Source organism: Zonotrichia albicollis, chromosome 1 (assembly GCF_047830755.1).
Source record: "Zonotrichia albicollis isolate bZonAlb1 chromosome 1, bZonAlb1.hap1, whole genome shotgun sequence".
In the NCBI taxonomy this organism is placed as follows: domain Eukaryota; kingdom Metazoa; phylum Chordata; class Aves; order Passeriformes; family Passerellidae; genus Zonotrichia; species Zonotrichia albicollis.
In genome coordinates, this window is record NC_133819.1 from 134,005,247 (window position 1) to 134,022,573 (window position 17,327).

At 42.6% G+C, this 17,327-nt stretch overlaps 1 protein-coding gene across 3 annotated transcripts in view; it reads right to left on the minus strand.

The window, feature by feature from the left end:
• Positions 1–10,634: 10,634 nt before the first annotated feature.
• The window catches only part of TMEM67 (transmembrane protein 67), a 32,316-nt gene continuing 25,623 nt past the window's right edge, over positions 10,635–17,327 (minus strand). For all 3 annotated transcript variants that reach the window (XM_074555090.1, XM_074555080.1, XM_074555094.1), the window contains 5 exons: positions 16,065–16,181; positions 15,878–15,982; positions 15,411–15,513; positions 14,263–14,405; positions 10,635–13,811 (listed from right to left, as the gene is read on the minus strand). In XM_074555090.1, the coding sequence (XP_074411191.1) occupies positions 13,731–13,811; positions 14,263–14,405; positions 15,411–15,513; positions 15,878–15,982; positions 16,065–16,181 (549 nt within the window). In that variant the 3' untranslated portion in view covers positions 10,635–13,730. The remainder of the gene's footprint in view (positions 13,812–14,262; positions 14,406–15,410; positions 15,514–15,877; positions 15,983–16,064; positions 16,182–17,327) is intronic.

The following is a 17,327-nucleotide window of genomic DNA, read 5'->3' on the forward strand; positions in this document are numbered from 1 at the left end:
GGGTCGTACCGCCCTGCAGGTGAGCACGCCACAGCTGGCACATCTGGGTCTGCCCAGCGCCCACCGGAGAAAGCGACGCCTCCCCTGCTCAGGGGCCCGAGCGGGGCAGCGGCTCCGCGACTCAGCAGCGACACTGCATCCCCACCTGCAGCCCAGCCCCCTTCCTTGTGCCGGCTGTCATGTTCACAGACCCTCTGCCAGGGCAATACAACTTCCAAAGATGGGAATGGATGACTGTCCTTTTTTTGTTTGTTTTTCATTTATTCTTTTTCCCCTGCGTTGTATGCTGCTGGTTCAGTGAGTTGCTTCTGCCCATACCATAGAGGAAGGGGGTGGCGGGGCTGGGGCAGGGGGAGCCATTGACCTGGGTCGAAGCAAAGGGGAGCAAGGAAAGCAGGTCTGCTTGTCCTCTTGGCTCTTTTCCATCATCCAGCTCTGCCTTTTGAGCTTAAAGGTATGTGTTACCATAGAATTTGTTAAACAATCAGCATTTCCTCTTTAATACAGTAGTGAGAATAAATATGCTTTGTTCTCCTGAGATGGTGGGTGGGAGGGAACACTCACAGCACAAGATGGGGTAGGGCCAACTTTTGTCCTGTGAATATTTACCTGTAATTTCTTCCCAGACAGGATTATGCATGTATGTGCCCTACAGTAGGGATCCCCTGGTCATTTGGGACAAACCACTACAAGCTCACATGAACAGAGCTTTGTTTGGAATATTTGATACAATACTGGTAGAACTTTAAGGAAAACCAGTATTCACCATGCTTTCCTATTGTAATTGAGCTCTCTGAAGTTATATACCCAGCTCATCTGCATAGTGGACATAATGAAATATGCATTTCATACCCATAGTGAAATAAATCTTCAGTTTGCTTGCTACCTGTGATTGTGATGCCATATGCTTGGCTGAGCATTGCTCCTGATGGATCACTGTGCAAGGATGCCTTACACTGAGGGCTGAGCTCCTCGGTGAGTCACTGCAGTAGAATGCACGGTGGAAAAGGCTCCTTTCCCCAGTTAGAGGTAAAATATTTCTGGATTCATGCCTGGTTTGTGCTAGGAATATTAAGGATGGTTTTGTTTTTCTGATAAAGTTCCCTTAAGAGAGCACATGATCATTGCTCCAGTTAGCACTGAATTCTCTCGGACTGCAGCTGAGTTTTCCTTTCCAAAACAGTTATGTGGCTGTCTGAAACATGCTTTGAAACAGTATGGTTGGTTTCTGTGTTGAACACACAGGACTGCATTTACTCTTTCATCTTTGCTTTATCTTTAGCTTCCAGTGGCAAACTGGCATTGAGCCCTCATCTGAAACATGGACCACAGCAAATCTGTAATTTTTCAAGCTTTGATGCTGTAATTAGAAGATGAAAAATCATGTGTTTTGGGGGGGTTTTTTTAAGCTCTGTTAAAATTATCATCGTTATTCAAAATTATGAGTAGAATTAAAGCTATGTTTCTAATCAAAATCAATGCACTGGAAGAGTGCCCACATTTTCCTATGGTGGAAATCTGATGAGGCCCAGAGTGAAGTAGTGCTGGAGATGGAGGTCAGTCAGTAAAGGCACAAGTGTCTGTGCAAGGTGTTGATCATGTCTCATGACAACTGGATGAGAGTAACTGAGTGCAGAACTTGCTCTGCTGCCAGCAGCAAACACAGCAAAAGCAGACAACTAAAGAGAAAGTAGTGAAGGACTGAGCAGTCTTTTGTCTCTGAGTTCAGTAAACCTATGCCATCAGGATGGGAGAAAGACAGGCCAGACCCCAAATCAAAGTGTTTGTCTCTCCATTTATTGAATCCTAACCTCTTCTTAACATTTTATTTTTTGCATTTGTTCTGTTTCTAAGGGGGTGACCACCTGGTTTCAGAGGGCAGCATTGTCATCTGAGCTGCCTGTGGTTCTGATGTTTTTTTGACCAAAAAAACCACCATGCTGAGCATAGTGAGGATTTCTGCTTGTTTCTGCTGAAGACACAATACTACTACCTTGAGGCAGATGCTTTTAATGTACAAGGTGATCTGGTAATCAAGTAATTGTAAGAAAAATAGGGTGATGCATGAGACCATGATTTATTTGACATCAGAATATTTGACTTCATTTCATAATCCCTGCTGTAGGCACAAAGCCTTGGTGGTGACAATGGGGAAACCTTTTCTCTCCCCATCATCTTTCATCATGTTCTCTTCTCTTGTTGTTCCTTATGTCACTCACTGCTTTTACTTCCCTCAAGCAAAAGAAACGGGATGTATTTAGTGCCTTTCCTTAAAACCTTGTGGAACTATGGGATACCTTCTCTGCTCTCAGCCTGGGTCTGACACCCTTTGCAGCTGGTGCTTCTTTATGCCCACCAGGACCATGTGAGGCTGAACCAGAGCTCTGGAGGAATGTGTGGATATCTGATATGGTTGTTAATGAGGAATTCAAGCTGGTACTTATAACTAAGCAGAAGGTTAGGCACAGATACTAACCCAGAAACAGCAATGGAAGCACTTTAAGTTGTGAGGGAGGTTATAAGTGTGTGCCTTGTGTGTCTGGGGTCTGGGAAGTGTGTCTATCAGAGCTGGGCACCTGCTTGTGTACAAAATGCCTTGAATGTCACCTTTAGTGTGAGCCCTGGGGACCAGTTTTCTCTGAGCTGAGGGCTGGAAAGGCATGCAAACAGCTCTGCATGGGTAAGACAGTGAGGGCTGTGGACTTGTCACCTTGCATGAAAAGCCCTTGGACAGCACAGAGTAGCCTTTGCTCCTTCCAGCAGCATTAAATGACCTGCCCAATTGGACATCCTGTCTCACCCTGGTGGTGGAAGGAAACATTTATCCAGAAGAGACTATCATAGCCAGAGCAGTGCATCCCTTATTTGCCTTATCTCTGGAGCTCATACAGGCAATTTCACTCTGCCATACATAAAGGAAGCAACACCTGTTATTAAAACACCTTGGAAAGCATTAGCAAATAGCTGTTATAGACATCAAACACAGGAGAGATAAGCACTTGGATAAAACAACAAATTGTGTGCCCTCAATACCATGAAGGCAGCACTGAGGGAAATGAATTTTCCCATAAGCAATAGTCAGGAAAACCTGCAAATACTGCAAGAAGTGAGAGGAAAGCATGGAGACTTAGAAAGCACAAGCATTCTCCTTTCTCAGGGGTGGGAGGACAGGTGGTGGGTCTGTTCTGCACAGACAACAAAGGAAATGTTCAATTTCAAAATGAAGTTCTGATAGTATGAAACTTGAATGGAGATCCTGGGGATTTAACTGGTTTAGAGTTTGGTGTTCCTATAAACTTCCTTCAGTCCAGGAATTTAATTCTGTGTTATCCAAGTTTTTGTCAATGTGTCCAGGCTCCTTGTTCCCTGGGCATTGGAACCTTTATGTTCTTGGTGTGATAGGATGTCCTCCAGGATGCCAGGCTCTGTCTTGTTCTGCAGGAACCTATAAGACCTATTTGTGCTAGGCCTTTCTAGGCTTCTCATCCCTAGAAAATAAAAAGTCTGAAATATTAGCTGCCCGGTGGATGTGTGAGTCCTTGGCAACTGTGCAGCTCAAGAAATCAGAAAAGAACGAGACAGGTCTTGAAAATAATCCATTTCTTTTTTTTTCAGAAGTTAATTAGAAGCTGCTCTGCTGGTTCAAAGCCTGCTGAATTTGATGAGCGGGCATTTTCTGATAAAAACCTATTTTGACAAAAATTCCTGCCAGCTGTAGGACATCCCTTATTGCCTGGTGGAGCAGCAATGGCCAGCGGGAGCCAGGCTAGCACACTCTGAGCCCTGTGCAGGGAGTGCAGCCCTGTTCATCCTGTGCCTGGCCAGGCCCCCGAGCTGCCTTCCCGCCAGGCCAGCAGCAGAGAGGAGCAGCCCTACAGGCAGCCGGGCCCTCACAGCCTGGAGCAGCCCTACAGGCAGCCGGGTCCCTCACAGCCTGGAGCAGCCCTACAGGCAGCCAGCCCCTCACAGCCTGGAGCAGCCCTACAGGCAGCCAGCCCCTCACAGCCTGGAGCAGCCCTACAGGCAGCCGGGTCACTCACAGCCTGGAGCAGCCCTACAGGCAGCCGGGCCCTCACAGCTTGGAGCAGCCCTACAGGCAGCCAGGTCCTTCACAGCCTGGAGCAGCCCTACAGGCAGCCGGGCCCTCACAGGCTGGAGCAGCCCTACAGGCAGCCGGGTCCCTCACAGCCTGGAGCAGCCCTACAGGCGGCAGGGTCCCTCACAGGCTGGAGCAGCCCTACAGGCAGCAGGGTCACTCACGGGCTGGAGCAGCCCTACAGGCAGCAGGGTCACTCACAGCCCCTGCAGCCGGTGCCTGCAAGGGCCTGGCCCTCCCCTGCTTACTCTGTTGACAATGGGGCTACCAGAGCTCTGTCTCTCCAGAGCAGTTTCTAATTTGTTTATTGATGTTGACAAAAGCCCATTTTTACTTCTGTCAGCAGAGGTGATGTGTCTGTAAATGAACAGGCTGCTCTGCCTCCCTCATTATCAGCAAAATTGCCAGCTAAGCACTAACTTCTGGACCCTCTGTGGCTGATACACGGAGCAGAACAGCAAAACAAGTGGTCTATTTACATTTCACTATGCTGGAGGTGAGAAAAAAATGTGGTTTTAACCCCTGAATTGACTGAGTTCGTAACCAGGAAATGTATGTGAATGCAGGTGGCCCTTAGTTTCATGGAAATGTATTTCTGATCATAACTGATCTCAGATAACTGGGGCTTTGGTAAGGTCTAGCTATTTTGCCTCAATTCATACTTTCTGAATAAAAGTCAGAAGATATAGATGGGGATGACAACAAGCTGATAACCCTGAAGTGATTTTCATGTTGTTCCATATAACAATATATATAACATATACATAAAAGAACGTTGACTCAAGTTATTTTAGGCACAACATTACAAAATGACTATTAACTTGAGAATATTACAGGGACATATTTGTGCCTCTCCCTTACTGAGATCCTATTCCTATGCTGTTTTGATACATTTTATGCTTTTGTTGGGCACCTAAATAACTGGACAGGTTCAGTGGGTAGATTGTCACAAGCAGAAGTGGAAGGCTGTTCCTTTGGCTTTGGTCCCGTGGCAGCCAGCAGATAGAGAGTCTGACACACAGCCGATGGATGGGTGGGCAGGGGAGATTGTCACAGTTTTGTTCACTTTGGAGAAGCCTCAGCATTGGAACCCTGCTGGCAGCACTGGGATTGCTGTTGGAAAGGCAGTGTTTAGGCTAGACCTTGTCCTTGTGCGAGACCAGGCTGCACAGAGCAGGCTTGGGCCAGGGATATCCAAGTGCTTGGGAGATATTTGGTGGCAAAGAGGTGATACAACATTTTGCAAAGTATTGGGAGTATTCTGGAGTGTTTCAACCACCATTCTCTGTGGGCATTCCCAACTCTCTGCGCTGCAGTTGCATCACATAAATGAAATTGCCACATCAAAACATTCAGCATCCAGCCCAGGTATTTTTTTAAAACAACAAACAGCTAATTTCATCAAAAGGCATTTCTCCTACATTCCCAGTTTTTACCCTCTTTGGCTCAGTCAGCTCTATCCCAGGAAACAAAATAATGTTCGGTATTGGTCATGGATGGAGAATTTCCCTGGGCCAGGTGTGGTCCTGTAGTTCCTTTCTGTCCATGAAAAAGCTTGGCTCTGTCTGGCCTGACTTCTGTCGGTAATCGAGTGTAACTGGACAGGGTGGTGGTAGCAGAGCTGCCCAGGGGTCAGTCCTGGCCCCGTGAAGAGACCAGAAGGCGGTGGCACTGCGTGCTGTGGGACACCAGGGCAGGGAGACACGGAGCGTTGCAGTGTGGTGGTGGTGTTTGGAATAGGCAGGTGCATAGGGTGAGGAAGTGTCCTTAGAGTGGATGAACGAGTGGACTGGTGAGCATAGAGTGGGAGTTTGGGGCGACAGCCACGCAACTCCCAGCAGCACGCCCAGGAGCAGCGCGACAACTGCTCCTTGTCCCTCGGGCGCCGGGCCAGCTGCCCAGAGGCTCCGCGGCTCCTCGTTGTGCAGCCGGGAGGAGTTTCCCGCAGAGCGGAGCCGGGCTGGCAGCAGAGCCGTGCTGCGCAGCGCCTTTGATCCCGACGCGACGCTTCCCGGCCAAAGAGCCCTTGGGGCGCGGGGCTGTGCGGGCGCGGCTGCGGCTGCGCTGGGAGCAGCAGCTGGAGAGGGGAAGGGATGCCAGAAAACGCCCTTCCTCCTTCGGCCTCCCGGCCTGCACAAGTGTGCCTGTGAAAAATGCCTGTATTTTATGATTGGCTTTTCGCGAATATTGAAATGAACATTATATGTGTTGTTAGAAAGTAACGCTGTATTAATTCTCTTAAGTACTGTGTTAAATATAGTTTTAGGTTACAAAAAATGTTAAAATAGAAACTATGCTATGTAGGACACTTTTTTTAAAGGAAGGACTCGCAGGGAGGTAGCAGCCACAGGACACCTAAATCTTTCACAGCAAAAGAATTTATTGCCCTCTTATCAGAAGAAATGAACTTCTTCCCGAAGGCGCTGTTAGGATTCGGAGGAAGAAGTTGACGATGACCAGACAGAATCCTGTATTTGAATGGAATTTATGCATCATGTATGAAGTATATGAATATGCAACAGGCTATTGCTTTTAAGGCTAATCCTCTGTTAACGAGTGTCCTTTTTCGGGCTCGTGCTGCCCAGAAAAAGGTACCCGGACGTCCGTAACTCTTTGTATTTATTGTCCTAATTCAATTTGTCCAAATTATTATTACTCTAATTGTATTACTATTTTTTATAACCATTTTATTACTATTAAACTTTAAAAATTTTAGAAACAAGCGATTGGCGTTTTTCACAGTGCCTTTTGTCCCACAGCTTTGCATGCCCCCAGAGGTGCCTCTGCTCTCTGTGTTTTCGGAGTGCAGCCCCTGACCCAGGAGCCAGCCCAATGCCAGCAGGGCTCCAGCACTGCCACAGCCTTCCAAATTCACCGCTGTGAAGCTGAATCTCATTTAAACCTGCGTGCTCAGGTATAGGCAAAAGGGGAATTACCAGCTACTTTAATTTGTGCTTTTCCAGAGCCCTCCTTTTTTTTCCTATGATGGGCCAGTGCAGCCTTCCAGCAGAATTAATGTGCACAGATGGCTGCCTGGGGAGTGCCAACCCCTGCCACTGCCAGAAACCTTCACTGAGTAGCCCCCTTTTCTCTCCAGGTTGTGAAAGGAATTTAAACTTTTCTAACAGGTTACCGTCAAGATGATATTCTTAAATCAACACTGCTCTGGGACTGAGCAAATGAGAAGGAGGTTGTTTGAAACATTTCTATCCCAGGTTTGACTTGATTACAACCTTTTTGGGCGTGTGTAAACCCAGAGGAAATTGTGTTTAACAGTGTAGTTCGTTGGAAGCATGAATACCTTCTCCTGCTCAGAAATTAACCCTAAAATAATTATCTTGGGAGCAAACTGTGCAAGAGCCTGTGCTATGACACAGGAAGGGGGATCAGGCCACCAGTGGAGTTTCAGCATGTACTTGGTGGGTTTCTTTGAGAAAAACCTTTCCAGATACAGCAAATGGGGCAGTTTCTCCCTTCCTTTAGCTAAATCACTCCTTGGCAACAAGGGAGACGCAGACCTGCGGCATCCTCAGATTTTGGACAGGGATATGACCTTTGGAGCGTTTCATCATTGCTTACAGCCTTCCTTAAAGCAATGACTTGGGGCCAGGAAGGTCACTGGTCTGTACTGACTCTTGGGCTGATGGTTACAAACACCTGGGGGCCAGGTACCTTTAGCCTGCCAGCATGGCCACCCTGCTGGGAACCATCAGGTTGGTTTGCAAGAAGAAAGTGCATTCTGGGGTTACTCAGACCCACTGCTGGGAGCCCTACAAGACGTTGCTCTCTACTCCCCACCTTGCTGATGGCTCCAGTCCTCCCACAGAGTTTAATTTGATGCATTTGGCCTTCTGTACCATGGATCTCCTGTGCCTTTGTCATATGGAAAAGCTGGAAGATGGCAACTTCCTGGACTGTAGGCACTTTTCTCAAGAAATGCCTCTCTCATGTATTTGCAGAGACAATGGGAATCTGGCAATTCTTAGCTAAGGAATACAAAACCATACGAGTTTGTATGGCACAATACGAGGTGCCATCAATGGGTGATTGTCTGTGCTGCATTGGCTCAGCCCCTCACTGCTGGGTGTGCGGGCAGCCAGGGACGGGGCGGAACCGTGTGTTCAGCATTCACCTTTACTGCACGCTCCCCTTGCAGCAAAGGGGCTGCAGAGGAGGAGCACACATAATGGGCTGCCCTGCTCCTGTGCAGTGCCAAAAACACCTGAAAGAACTTGTGATCCTGGGCTGGTGCTGCCCTTTGCTCCAGTGTCTCTGGGCAAAACTGAGCCTGCTGCCCCAGGCGCCTCTGCCCAGACCTGGCTCCTCCACTTCTTCCTCCCCTCACCTGGTGCCACCAGCACCATCCTGGCCCTGCAGGACAGCAGACCCTGCCAGGGTTCCTTTCTCACCAACAGCACTCTGAGCCACTTGCCAGCTAGATCCATTTCAGTGCCACTGCACAGATATTATCAGGGCCTGAGGCTGGTTCCCAGCTGTGAGCTGGGTTCTAGAGGCATTTATTTCCTAGCACAAGCATCTGCAGAGCTGGCTTGTGCTCCTTGCAGATGTCTATGACGTGGTCCTTGAGCCGAGAGACTGACAAGGGGTGTGAAGAGCAGCCAGGCCTTTACTCTCCTGCATACACACAGGCAGAGAATGTGAAAACATCCACCTCTCATTATACACTGTGGCTTCCAGTACAGCTTTTATAACTCTGGATGGCATGGCAATCACTGGTGGGAAGTGAAACTTTTTGAATTCTCTTTTGCCCTTACGTACTTCATCTATTTCAAGCTCTCCCAGGTAAAGCAGGAGACAGAAGTCATTCCTCAGAGCAGATGAACTCCCTTCTGTTCTCCCATCTACATACATTTAAATGTCTGCATCTTAATTGCATCATAAAGAATCCCATCCCTTCCCTGGCAATGGTTGCTGAGTAGGCAGCAGTTCCTGTGATGGCAAGGGATGGGGAATCAGCGTGACTGTGCCAGAGGAGCTAAGAGCCCTAAGTGGCCACCAAGGGAGGTTCCATTATCTCATGGTCTCTTCTGGCTTCATGTCTGCTGAGCATGGGCAATGAATATTATTATTTCAAAGAAGTGCGTCATCAAAGCATTTCTCTGCATTATTCAGGCTGTCAGAAATAAACCACTGGAGAGCAATGCTAGCTCTAAACATCTAGAGGGATTGAGGAAATTGTGGTTTGCTTGAGAGCAGCCAACCTTTCCGTACGACCTGTATAACAGGGGTGTCTCTGCTGCACAGCTGCAGCTGCAAACCAGACAGCATTGCTGTAGGATCCTGTTCTTCCTGTTGACAGACCAGATGGTCCTGATCCACAGGTCTCAGACCCAGCTCTTTCCCTCACCATGCTCACAAATCCCTGAGAGTCATCACAGCATCTGCAACCTTCAGAGTAATTCATTTGTGTTGCCCTCCAAAGGGCACAGTGCTGGGGTTTCTGCAAAGACAGGGTTTCACCTAAGAGAAATAATATGCAGTAAGGTCAGTGTTAGCCACCAGTGAGCTGCAGCTGCCTGTGCAAGTAAGGCAGCCATATTCTCTCTCTCTTTTTTTTTCATTTTTTTAAGAACTGTAACCATGTCTACACAGATGCATTTGTCAGGCTCTGCCTCCATCCATATGAAAAGCTGTACCTCTCTGTCCCTGTGGATTTAGGGTGATGTGGGGAGAACCCAGAGTCTCATCAAGTTCTGCACTGAGCTTTTGGGTGCCCCATGTCACAACACTCACTGCACTGTAATTGTAAAAAAAGAAAACATTGCAAATAGGAAATGTAGCCCTTCCCTTCCCTTCCCTTCCCTTCCCTTCCCTTCCCTTCCCTTCCCTTCCCTTCCCTTCCCTTCCCTTCCCTTCCCTTCCCTTCCCTTCCCTTCCCTTCCCTTCCCTTCCCTTCCCTTCCCTTCCCTTCCCTTCCCTTCCCTTCCCTTCCCTTCCCTTCCCCTCCCCTGTCTCAAACTGTCAAAAAACCAGAAACTACTTTCTGACTGTATGCTTTTAGGAGAAATCAACACCTGAGGGCTCCCTCTCCTGGCGTCATTGCTGCTCTGACCTTCCAGGATAGAGCAATAAATACCAACATTTCAGCACAGCTGTTATTAAACACAAAGATTTCAGCTTAACTCCTGCAGTCCCCTTGACAATGTTTCTGGGGCTTGGCTCTCTGCAGGCCCAGGTGAGCCTGAAAAGGAGAAGTCTGAAAAGAGAAGGGCTGGTGCAGGTGGGGCAGCAGCCTGGGGATGTGCCCTAAAGCCAGTGCCCAGATCCATCCTCCAAGAGGCTGAGGAGGGGGATGCTGCCCCAACGGCTCCATGGAGTGTGTAGAGAATTCAGGGGGAACTGTAGCACATGAAAGTGCAAAATTTTCTCCTTTCTCACACTTGCTCTAGCACAGCTTCTCTGGACTGCAGAGCCAGCAGCAGCCTCTGGCCCTACTCTCATGTGCATGGAAGAAGAAATGTTGTAGGTCTGGGTCAACTCAATTAACAAGTGGAAAAAAACTTGTCTCAAATCTTTGAAATTTTTTTATTACTCAGAGAAACAGACAGGAGAGACTGAAATGCCATGTGGGCAAACAGAACATTTAGAAACCTGAAAGACACTCATCACATGCATTGTAGATGCATATTAATGTTAAAAAAATAAAAACCATTAAGCTGGAAGTACAACCACAAGGGATATTTCTTGAACAAATATCAAGCTTGATATTTTCTGAACAAATATCAAGGAATAGGGGAACAAAGGTCAGCCAACCTGTTCCAAATGTTCACTGGACAGCAAGAGTGAAGAAAAGCTTCTTTGAATTCCTGGAGCTTTTGACTCCTGCAATTATTTCCTAAATCATGTGGAGCGCCTATGTTAGGAATATTAACATTTTAGACAAATGATCTGGAAAAATAAAACAGAGTACGGTGTACAATGAGGAGAAAGAGAGGGCCAAGTGACTGAACTGCTTTGACAGGATGTTTTTAGATTAATTTATCATTTATCTGTTAAGAAGAGCTGCTTTTAGCAGTAGTTCTTGCAAAATGCAAGGTCATTAAAGCTTTCATGCGCCCGACTGTGCAGCAGTTAATTAAAGGCATATCTAAAACAAACTCAAAGCAGGAGTTTGGTATGGAGAAATGTACCTGGGTAGCACAAGCATTGAGAACAGGGTACAGTGTGAGAGCCCCCCTGCTGAAATGTCTCCATTTCTGCAGGTACTGAACTGATGAGAACTAACTGAAACCACACATCTACAGATGGCACAACCACATCTTCATTCTGCTTTCAGACATTCTCTGATTCACCCAAGTCTAGTTAGTTTAGTTATTCTGACTGGAGTTGGTCATAAATCTGACCACTCTGGAGAAGGTATGGTACTAGAAACACTTCATGATCATGAGCACGTCACAGAATTCAGAGAGAACAAGCCTGTGCTGTGACCACTGACAGTGATGTGCAGTTCTATTCACAGTTCTGCTGGCCTAAAGACCAGAATTAGGGCACTGCACCAGGGTCACCCTCACACTTTAATGGACCACAGCAACTCCCTACACCCCTTTAGTCACATCTGTTAGCATGAGTAAACATGGTCACATGACAAAGGTTTTATTTCCTCTCATATACTGACTTTGCAGGGACTTGTAAGGACTTAAGTTTAGTTAAGCTGTTCAAAGATATCCACCAAAGAAATACATGGACACCAGGGGAGGCTAATTTTGTCTTGTGAATGTCCTGCTGCAAACTCTTTGTCAGATGGCTCCTTAGCTTAATTTACACTTTTGGCCCTCAGTAGATCACTGACAAGAAACCTCACAACTAATGAGGTCCTACAGCCATGGTTCCCAGTGGAAATAAGATTTTTGACTGTTAAACAGATCCAGAACCTAATGGACACTTTAATTACTACATTGACCTTAAATGCAACAGCCTTAATTTTATTTATCCTGAACACTTCACTCCATTAGAAACTACCTTTTCTGAGTCATAGTGTGCACCAAGAAACTAAGAATTGTGTCCATAAGCAGACAGAAGCAAGGAAAGCATGAAATGGAAATGCCCATGCTAAGCTGCACATTAATAAATGGATGTCCCACTGCAAATCAGCTTTTCAGTTATCTCTCTGGTCACAGCCGTACTGGCAGGCACATTCTATCACTCAGTACAACTGCATGGGACTAGCAAGTGCCACAGGCTTTGCAACACCAAAAGCAAATGCAGTGGAGTAATAGCAACTGTGAGATTAATGTCCATGTTGCTCTCAGTTTAGTATGATATGACATGGTACCAACATGAGAACATATTCCTCTTTATGAAGCCAAAAACCATTTGAAATGCAATGTTGCTTCAACTCAGATAAGCACTGGAAATCTGATAAGTTCAACTAGTCTTGTCCTCAGTCTGTTTCAGAATAAACATGAGATGATGGTGACTGATACTTTTCTGGTATTTTTGCTCCTGTAAGTTCCTTGTTGAATCATCTAAAGACAAATAACAGTTATAAACCCAGCAAACACTATTCATGTTTAACCATTTACTGAAAAAACATTAAGTATAAAAAGATAGGGAGACTTTTCAGCAACAAAAATGGGAGGTAGACACCTCAGCTTAAGGTGATTTGAAGGCCATTCACAATCTCCCTTGGCACTTTAGTAATTATTAATTACTAATTATTAATCTAAATTTAAAAAATATGATGACAGTAAATGACTATGTCTCTGTTATATACAAAGATAATAAAATCAGAAAAATAAAATCAGACCATGAGCACCTGTGAAAACAATTGTAAAAAGATTTAAAAGAATTGCTTCCATTTCACTCGTGTGGAAAAAGTGAACAGAAAAATTACTGTTGTTTCTATAAACATCTTGCACCACAAGACACAAGATCAAGAACAAATCCCAAATGCTGATGACCATCTCCTCTGCTCTATCATAGCCTCTTTCTCTACATCACTGTAACACAACTCTACCTCAAACACGTTTGAGATGTCATGTGTAGGCCACACTCATGAAAAACAATTATAAACTGCAAGAGAAGAGACAGAATTATACACTACTGTATGACACAAGACAGAAATATTAAAATTTCAAGTGGGAGTCACTGCAAATAAGTCATCTTTAAAAATTCCTCCTGAAATACTCACCTAATTCAGTACAAATCCTGTGCTGTGTAAAAGTCGTCATATATTTCCTAAACATTACACTTCAAAATAACTTCAAAAATGAACAAAGATTTAAGGTATTTTCAGAGAATTTCAGAGTGGCAACCTCTTCTGTCAATCACATGCTCAAATTGTTGTCTCAAAGTCAGTGGTCCATATCTTATCAAATGCCATAAAATAATTTAAATATTATTCTAATAATAACAACAGTAAGTTTACTTCTGTCTTATTTGCATGAAACTTTCTTTTTACAGGCCTATGGCTTAGTGTTCACAAATTAAAAAAAACCCTTATAAATACAGAAAAATAAAGCTTAATAGCACACAATATAAAAAATGACAAGTTTCAAACCCATTACATTGTTACTGTTGAAAAGTGCACGACAATTAATCTGCAGGTCAGAGGCGCTTTGATCATGTTCATATTTTCCATGATTAAATCCTTAACAGTTTTTCATCTTCTCAATTAAATGAGAAATCTTTGATCCACCAAGGTTTTGGATGCCAAATTCTTCTGCCCAAGTGTAGTACGAATAAACCTAAATATCTAAGAACATTTGGAAAACATGTATTAATGAAGAGATACTTACACTAGTATGGTTCAGTATATAACATAAATAGTAAATTCAGATAATCTTTAAATTGTAAATAATATGAATTAGGTGCTTAATTTCCTTTAGCATTTTTAAAATATTTTCCACTACCTTTCCACCCTAAATTATGATAGAATTATGTGAGATTAATTTTAACAGATATTCCTGTTTTCTGTTGAAAATTATTTGTAACCTCTTCATTCATGATCACCATGTGAACAACATGAATTTCTCACAAGTCTATTTGACAAAAAAACCCCCCTAAAACTATTTCATAAGATCTCAGTATAATCTTCTCTCACTGCGTACTGCTAACTCACTGCATTTATTATCTAGTTAACTATTTAAACTGCCATACTGACTCCCATTTAAACAATGTTACTTTGTTCTTAAATTGAAATTTACCTCTTGTTGCAAATATGTTAGAATAGCTGCTAAAACAAAACTTTGGGAAGCTAAATCCACAACCGAGAAAAACAAGATATCAAAGATGAGCAGTGTTGTTTCATTGCCATAATAGAGAACGTCAGTGAAAGAGTGTCCTTCATCTAGGAAAGAGAACATTTTATTAAAAAAAATTAGTATTTCTGTGAGTTGCAAATTTGTGGAGTTCATCAGTCCGTGTTAAGGAAGATGATAAGAAAAAGGAAGATCAGAGACAGAGCAATTTATATCATTCTATGGCAACACAGAGATAGTCCTGTCATTCTACTGAAAAATAATACAAACTTTTCACTTATAAAATGGCATCATACTGATGAACACAATGAGGTAAAACCTATGTGCCACACACAACTCTATTTAATCCTGAAATCTCAATCAAGTTATTTTAAAAAGTTGTTTTAAATCAAGAAGCAGATGTAGCTTCCTTGTCATTGAAAATTTTAGTAGCTGTTAGCTCTGGCTCAACAAAATCATAAAAACATATGCAAATGCCTTATTCAGGAGGTTCAGAGCTTTGCATTATTTTTGTTTAATCATTCCACAGACAATGGGTCTTTTAAGGTGAAAGTATCTTTTTCACAGCCAAAGTACTCTAGCCCATTTACCTACCTCAAAATTTTATCAAAAAGCAACATTTCTATAAGAGAAAAGAATATGTAAGCAATTACAGAAAATAAACATATTCTTTTCCCTTTTCCTACTTTTTTTAAAAAATATCCAATACAAGTTTGACTGGAAGCAGTGTATTTTCATTATAAATTGTGTATTTCAGTGCCATGGAATCCTGATTTATATCTAAACTTCTAGGAACCATAGCAGTCTAGATTACCAAACAATGTATTTCTATCAATGCTTATGATTATGAATTTCATAAACATGTGCATATCTGTAACTTTCAGCTGCCTTAAATAAAAAACATCACAGTCAAATAACTAATTATAAACAGGATTTCTGTAACCTAAAGAACTTCTCCTAAATCCCTCCCTCACAAGTAGTCCTTCAGTGATCTCTCCTACTGTAAAGTCCATTTTAGATTGTAAATCCTGGGAAAGAAATCTACACAGAAACCAGGATACTTAACATAGTACAAATACCACACATCTTTTTACCGTTATAAAAAATACTTTTCTCTATTGGTTCCATGAATTCCATGCCAAGAATGCGTTCAAGCAGCAACTTATCTTTGACAATATAATCCATTTCTTTATGAACCTGTAACAAAAAGAAAAACAACAGTTCTTGTTTTATGATTTCAAACCTGCTACAATGTGAAGTACAGCTACTTAGATCTTTAGGAATGAAACAAAATCAACTGGTCTATTCCAAGACAAAAATAAGTACATAACAAAAAAGGATTTGTCATTTTTAAGTGCATTCTGCACGGCTGGACAGAACTCCAATTGTTTTTTTGGTTTTTTTTTTTTTGAATGAAGCACTGTTCTGGATGCCATAAAAACTTTAGCAACAAATCTTAAAGCACATATGCTTAAAGAAGAATTATAGTCCTTTAGATTTACAATTTATAGTTTGTACTTTAAGTATATTTTCCTTAGTATAATAATGACAATATACATACGTGATCAATAAAAGAACTGAGGAATTTGTTCATGGCATTGTAGGCCCTTGTGCTTTGTTCAAAGGTATTTGCAGATGAGTCCAAAAGCCTGGCAGGACCACGTTTCTGAAATACAACAGGACCAAGACTTTACCAGAGAAATTTCATATTTTAAATAAGATTTAAAGAATACCAATATCTCACTTACTCTTGTTAAGGTTTCATGAATCCAGTCATAGTTTAGTCGCATTTTTCTTGAAATGGAAATCTGAAATGTCTGTCCATCTGTGTTTGGTAACAAACCTCTCTGACTACACAGATTTTCCTATACAATTAAAGCAATTGCAAATTAACATTATTAATGCCATTCACAGACCCAAAAATAGTCAAAAGCTTTTCATTTGCTCTCTTTCATGTATAGATAATAGTTAATATCTCTAAATATTTGAAATCACAGCACTCTTGTTCTACTGCAGCAAGATTTCCTTAGGACATGAAATCCTGACCCCTGCTGTCACAAAGTCATATTTCTCTTTTCACCTGTGTTTGGTTTATTACCTTCTAATAATACATATCCTGATATTTATTCTGAAGACCTTTCTTTTAGGTCTATCATTTCTTCTATACTTGTCTCACTTTTTTTGTTTCTTTGTTTTGATTCCTGACTTCCATGTCTTTTTCAGGTCACATTTATTAAATCTCAGAAACCGCAAGAAAATAAAAAATTCAACATCTCCATGGGGAAAACCCCCTGTTTTTCCCAGAATCATATTAAAATAAGCACTTAGGAAAAAACTGTAGGAACACCTAAAAACATTATTAATAAGATTCCTCTGTATTTCAGTGTTTGCAATTTCCTTTTCACATGGTTATGTTTTTTTCTGTCTACTCAGCATTGAAATAGCAATATCCTTATTTAAGGTACTTTCATAGTTGTCCCTAAAAAGAAACAAGATGTCATGAAATTTAATGCAGTCTCTGATCTTGTATTAGACATTTTATATGCTGAACTTGCAGCAAAGATATAACAAAGATATGACAAACCATAAAATATACTTATACAAATTAATTTCTATAAGGAATGGATTGTATCACCATAGTAGAAGAGATGGAATAAAGGAACTGATTAGCAAATTACAAGTTTCTGTATTAGTGTTTCAGATCTGTCTCTTTACAAAAGCCTTTTGGTATGCACCTTTTTGAATGTGGCTGTGACCTTATGAAAAGCTTACATAATAATAAGAAGGTTCTTAACTACATGGAAAAAAACTTTTTAAGAGAAACAGGAACTTAATATCCTTGAGATGTGAAGAAATAACAAGATGAAATAGTGAAGAAAAAGAAAGATGAGCTAGTTGAAAGAACTACTGAGTCATGTATTTACATACTAACAGCTGCTATCTTTAATAACATGGTTCAGTGTAGTGCAAATATAATGCAAAGGTGTGGTGGTCTTTATATAAAATAAAAA